The sequence below is a fragment of the Belonocnema kinseyi genome, chromosome 5 (genome assembly GCF_010883055.1).
Source record: "Belonocnema kinseyi isolate 2016_QV_RU_SX_M_011 chromosome 5, B_treatae_v1, whole genome shotgun sequence".
NCBI classification, from domain to species: domain Eukaryota; kingdom Metazoa; phylum Arthropoda; class Insecta; order Hymenoptera; family Cynipidae; genus Belonocnema; species Belonocnema kinseyi.
In genome coordinates this window covers 24,771,721-24,778,089 of record NC_046661.1, presented here as the reverse complement: position 1 = coordinate 24,778,089, position 6,369 = coordinate 24,771,721, and the positions used below count along the sequence as shown (strand labels likewise).

General features: G+C 35.6%; 1 protein-coding gene across 2 annotated transcripts in view; it reads left to right on the top strand.

The window, feature by feature from the left end:
- LOC117172855 (Bardet-Biedl syndrome 2 protein homolog) overlaps window positions 1-6,369 on the top strand; it is a 1,136,351-nt gene that overhangs the window by 633,859 nt on the left and 496,123 nt on the right. For both annotated transcript variants that reach the window (XM_033361113.1, XM_033361114.1), the window contains 3 exons: window positions 715-885; window positions 1,011-1,115; window positions 1,366-1,678. In XM_033361113.1, coding sequence (XP_033217004.1) covers window positions 715-885; window positions 1,011-1,115; window positions 1,366-1,678 — 589 coding nt within the window. The remainder of the gene's footprint in view (window positions 1-714; window positions 886-1,010; window positions 1,116-1,365; window positions 1,679-6,369) is intronic.

The following is a 6,369-nucleotide window of genomic DNA, read 5'->3' as shown; positions in this document are numbered from 1 at the left end:
TTTATTTTCGGTAATTATTATAAAACTTGCAATAATATATAGTAATTGCTTAATTCTTCCACCTTTCAAGCATTATATTAATTTTTCTTATTAATTTTGAAAGTACCTATTAATCATTTAGTATTAACAGATAACATAGTCATATTATAGCTATAGCTTATTTAAATAAATATTTATTAAAGAAATTTGAACAATATCATCTAAACATTTTATCATTATGTAATATATCAATTGTGTGAAATATATAAATATTATTCAGTAAGAAGTTTATATTTATTTTTATATTATTAAGTCAAACGCTGATATATTTTTTTCTAATTGTATTTCATTTTTGGAAAGGATAATGTCTTTTAAGCCCGACGCGGTGGGAGGTATAATGACCGTGAAGGGCTAGAAACCAGTCGAATGACAAGATTTGTTAGGGCCAGTTTGACCTAGTCTTTTGACTGCCACTGGCAGCCAATGCAGCCAATGGCTGCCTTTTGGTGAGCCCTGGTCTATTGGAAGCCTTGTGGCAACCTTGTCGTCTCTTTATATTAACCTTTCTGAAACAACTATTCTCGAATCTTTCATGACAGCAACATTGCATGCTTTAAAATGTTGCTGATAAGTTGTGAACATTTCCATGTATGATTTGCCGCAATGTAGCTTCAGCCTTAATTGCAATCGAGGTGTATTTAAATTTATACTGTTATTCTATATCTATATTTTCAGATATTTTGCGCCATTGTTTTCGCAGAAGGAATCTTTGATGGTGAGACCTTTGTGGCGCATCCCAGAAGACCTGCTGGTGAATTAGAAATTGAACTTAGACCTCCGAAAAATGGTCCTATTGATATTCATGTAAAAACTTGCGTAGGAGCCCCAGGATCGCATTTGCTGCAAGTAAATTATCATTCAGAAATACTAATAACTTTTAACTTCTAATTGTAATTTTATCCAAAAAATATCTTAATAGGCTCAATTAGTTATAAAATTTATTACGTTGAAGTATAATTAATTTCTTTCAGGTTTATGAGCTCATGCGTCAGTTACCACCTTTCTGCATGTACGAGATAATAAATTCAGCTGATGTGAAAGTTGAAGATTTAAAAGATTACGGGGTTAACATTGAAGTAAATATAATAATTGCATTTTTAATTTAATTTAATCTCTTTAAGTATTCTGAGCATTATAACAAAAAATAATCAAAAATTTCCCGCAGTTTGAAACTTTCTGTTCTAGAGAATTTCATAAATTAAAAAATCAGTATCCCTACGAGCATTACAATATTCAAAATATTATCTTTAAAAAAATGTTTGTCTTATTAAAAAGTAAAAAATTATTTAACAATAGTTTCGATAATATTCACATGTGTTTAAAAAGACAGGGGACAGGCCCCAACGAATTGCACTATGGTTAAATCAATGTCTGGCTATTTCGGAGGAGCTAGAAATCGCTATGAAAGGAAAAAATGCTGGAAGATTAGATCTGTGTCTACGAGGATTGAGAGACAATAAAATACACTTTTTGTGTGTAAACGCATCTGGAAAACTAACTTTGTTAACCAAAGATCCTACTTTTGCGGGAGATATTGTTCAATCACTGGCAAGCTATCTCGGTATTCTGGAACTAAGCTCAGAGGCTAATTTTCCATCTGAGGAGAAAAGAATGGTCGATACTTTGGAGCGTGTCAAAGGTGAAATATTTAAAAGATTTACCTTCGCATTATTTAAAACTCCACGTTTTATATTTGAAAGTTGTGTACAAGTATTTAAGCTATGCGAATTCAGGAATACTAAGACGGAGTTCCGTCTGCCACCGAGACGCTAAGGTAGATCTCCACATTATCACTAGTCGATAGGTAAAAATCGGGATTAACATCACGGAAAGGTGGAAATATGTTTACCATTAATCGAGAAAGTAGGGACTTGCGCTAACTATCAGTCGTTAATGTAGAGATCTGCATTATCCTGAGTCGATAGCGTTTATCTCTGACACGGATCCATTCCATGGTCGATAACGTGAGTCAAACTTCCGGCTTAAGCGTTCAAGAAGCATGGATTTTGATTATGACTCTGATTTCGACTTTGACTCTGACTCTGACATTAAAGTTTCTAGAAGCTCTGAAGTATGACGTGTTATCCCGATGTTTTCTACTTCTAGACGAATTGATGCAGTTAATCATCAGCAGCTTTCGTACAAGTCTAGCGCTGAAGAGAACGAAAGAGAGCAATTCTTTGCATTTCAAAACCAATCAAACGATGTGTGATATATTCAACACTGAAAGGAACGAAATTCTTTTGCCGAAGGACATTGAATTTCGGCTCACATGCATTCAGACCCAAAGGGAAAAGCGCGCGAAATTTGAATACAGTAGGACTCGTCGGATCGGGATAGGCCGGATCTCTACTTTCGATCAGGCTGGTATCAGAAACAAATCTAGCTACACCTCCTGGTAGTGACGTATCTTAAAATGTACAAGGCCCTAACATTTCAGCCGTCGTTACAAGCCGGTCAATTTTCATGCATACAGCACTGACTTCCATCGCGTGGAGTCTGCTGCGTTTTTACGCACGTGCGCCTACCTATCACGGTCAGTGGAAAAGTTTACGAGTGGGGACTACATCCCTTCGAGGATTTCGATACGACGAGTCCCGTTGCGGCAGGTCCTACTGCTCACTCATCCACAAACTGAATCTAAGTAACCTTAAAGTACCTCAAATGAAATGGAGCACATGTATTCAAATTATGTACATAGTTTTTCCCTTTGAAATATTTCTTCATTCTTGCCATTTAAAAACTTCTAGAAGCACATAAAAGTTGCAAAACAAGCTAATTATTGTAAATATTTATATTCAAAAAAATTATAGAAGAATTTCATCTAAAATTATGCCATGAGGTCTTCATAGGTTTGTCAGAATATTTTGGCATGAGAGTATGTTATTCTACACTCAAAATAAAGGAACACGTGTTTAACCATTTGGTTAAAATAATGTTGTTCCGGAATGGTGAGCTATTAAAGATATCCTTACAATTGCATAAAAACTGTTAACATATTTTTTTAATTATGCAGTATATTTTACTAAATGTACATATTCTGTTGGTTTTTCTTTCCTGTGATGATAAATTTTGAGCTGTATCGAACGATGTGAGAAAAATATCAAAATTTTCAAATTTGAGAAAATGGCGACGGTTTTGCTAAAAATGTAAAAAATGGATTTTCTCGAAAAGGCCACCTTTAAAATTTTTTATTTTTGGAGGTGGATTGTAGATAATGTGGAATACAGATTCTATAAGTTTGGCTATTAGTAAAAAATTCCTTTCGATTAAAAAAAAATATTTTTCGAAAGAAATAAAAATTGTGAATTTTTTCAAAAACTACCGAAGAAAGAAGTGAATGTCAAGAAAAAAAGTTGTTAAGAAAGGAATTTTCTTTCGAAATGCCTATTTCACTTTTTTGATATATGGCACCACATTAATTTATACACGTATTTACTCAATCATGATTATCTCCATCCAGATACATTACCGCCTCTCGTAAACTTAGTATTTAAATTTGTATTGGTACTTCGTCTTCTTATGCTGCCGAAAAAGGAGTAAATATCAAGGAAAAAAGTTGTTTAAATATTAATTCCCTTTAAAAGCGCCTCTATCACTTTTTTAATATATGGCACCACATCAATTAATATATTTAAAAAAAAAAGGAAACAACAAACCAAATTTTTAAATTAATTCTACGATATGTATACTTGGTAAAAAAGTACATCAATTTGAGGAATATTTTGACCGTTTTTATGAAATTGTAAGGTTATCTTCAACAGCTCACCATTCCTGAACAAAAATGTTTTTAGTTAAACGGTGAAAAACGTATTCTCTTAGTTTGAGTGTATAATAACATACATTTATGCCAAAATATTCTGATCTCATGCAGGCCTCCGAAGTATAAAAAAAACCTTTTTATTGTTGACTGCCTCCTCCATCTTCTTAGATGTACCTTCCTGAAATGCCTTCTCGAAAACTTTTATGATCCTGCCAGTTAAAAATCCTAAAATCTGGTTTTTCAGCTCAGCCAGAACTCTGATACCGTGTTTGGTTCGAACCTTGCGATATTTGGAAACGGTGTACTACTTCTTTAGGGTAAGATCATACAGCGGTTTCGTAGGCACGTCGCCATCCATACAGCCAACTAGGTTGATCATGTTGAGATTCTTTTTCTCCAAAGACATTACCAATTTTTTTTATTCCCCTAGAACTTTCAACAGATGGCTAGCTTTTCACTGTGGTCGGTGACCGACAGGTAAAAACGGTTTCTGGAACACGGTTCTGTTCCAAGCTCAATCATTATCCCCTTATGAACAAATCTTCTCTCTCGGTAAATATGATTTTGACCCGCTTTGCAAGCACGCGATGCCAAAAGACTTCCTCATGAAATGAGTCTAATAACGAATTTCAGTCTTTGACCCCTGTACCTCTTCCCACTCTTCTTCTTTACTTTTCTCTCTTGAAATAAATTATCAGATTTTATGGTTTTTCCCGCTTGTGGGCTTTTTCCCTACATATAATAAACGTCACTCTTAATTCAAGCCATGTCAAATTTCTTTCAGATTGTGTAACAATGCCCAAACGGGTAACGCACAACAACTTCTTCCAGTCCGATCACCTTTCGGGGAGATAATTAATTGCGAGTGCGCGACTGGCGCCAGCCGCCCACTCCCGTGCATTGGATCTCACGAAAGGGGGCGAAGGTTGGGGCGCCCTCATCCCCACCCCTTTTTCGTTTAGAATCTTCAGTCTATCGTGAAAAACGTCCAAGGTTAGTCAGCTGGTAAAGGTTCTGGTGAAAAAAGAGAAATGTCTTTGGAGAAAAATAATCTAAAGATGATCAATGAAGTTGGCCGTATGTATGGAGTCATTCCTAAGAAAACGCTATCTGACCTTACTGTAAAGAACAAGTATACCCTTTTCTAAGTATCGCAAAGTGAAAACCAAGTACGATAGCAATTAGATTGCGGCTAAGCTGGGAAACCAATTTTTATTATTTCGACCTGGCAGAATCATGAAAGCTTTTGAGGATGTACTTCAGAAAGATACGTTTGAAATGATGGGAAAAACCACCAAGAAGAAAAAACTCTATTTCTGCTACTTCAAAGGGCCCCATAATCTTTTTGAATATAAATATGTACAATAATTATCTTCATTTGAAAATTTTTTGTACTGAAAGAAATTTTTCAATAATAAGAATAAGCAAAAATTACAAGCGTAAAAAATGAATATCGTTCCTGCCAGCATTGTATAAAAGAAAGATTTTGCTCTGAATTTCGTAGCTTACGGTAAAAACTAACAGTGGCGTAGCCAGGGAGGTTTGGGGGATCTAGCCCCCCCCCAGAAATTAAGTATCTTCATTATTCAATTCCCTTTTCCCCCACTCTTTTCCTATACGAAAACCCGAAGCCCCCTCCAAAAAAAAATCAAAGCCCCCTTCGAAAAAAAATCAAAGCCCCCCCACCCCTAATCCTAGGTACGCCGCTGAATACTAAAGTCCCGTAAGGACTTTCTGCGCATACTCTGCGAGTTTAGTGATACCATTTCCCGCTATTCGACGTTCGTTAACATACAATTTAGAGTTTATTGTATCCTACGAAACACTATAGTAAATCACCCTATTTTCAGACATCGTCAGGTTGGTTTCGCAATCCAAACTATTGCTCGCTATCATTCTTTTTAGCACCAGAGTCCTAAAAACGCAGTTGGGTAAATAAAAATGTCGCGTGCAATCCTTTATTTAAGCGCTAGATATTAGAGTGAGCGATAATTATGATTAATTACATCAATTCCTCTAGAACTTAAAAATATACTACCGACATTCTAGAAACTATAATGTATGAAAAATCTTCAAATTTTAAATCCGCAAAGAAATTTTAGGTAAAAATTAATCATATCGCTTGATATTTCCTGCAAAGCCGTTAGAGATCGCATCCAATATCTATGCTTATAGAAAGTTTGCATCGGAAGTTTGACCTGCCTACGAATTTCTCGAAAGTTCTACCGAAAGTTCATAACAAATGTTTATACTGAAAATGTTTGACACGTTAAGGGTCTAGGTTAGTAAGGTAACTCATATGATCGACCAAGACAGGGATCCATATAAAATCCCTACCTAACCGACTGAACCTACTCTAGATTTCTACCTTACCGACTGCTGGTAGCTGACCAATAACAGTTTCACCGCTGACGACAACTGACTTGCTAGTGGTAACCGGCCGGTGGAACCATCTGTCGGTGGCAGCCGAACTATATCTTATCATTTCGAGTTCACATAGCTTAACTACTTGGGAAGACAATTTAAAGAGGACGAAACAGTTTAATTTCCCAAGGTATCCAAATATG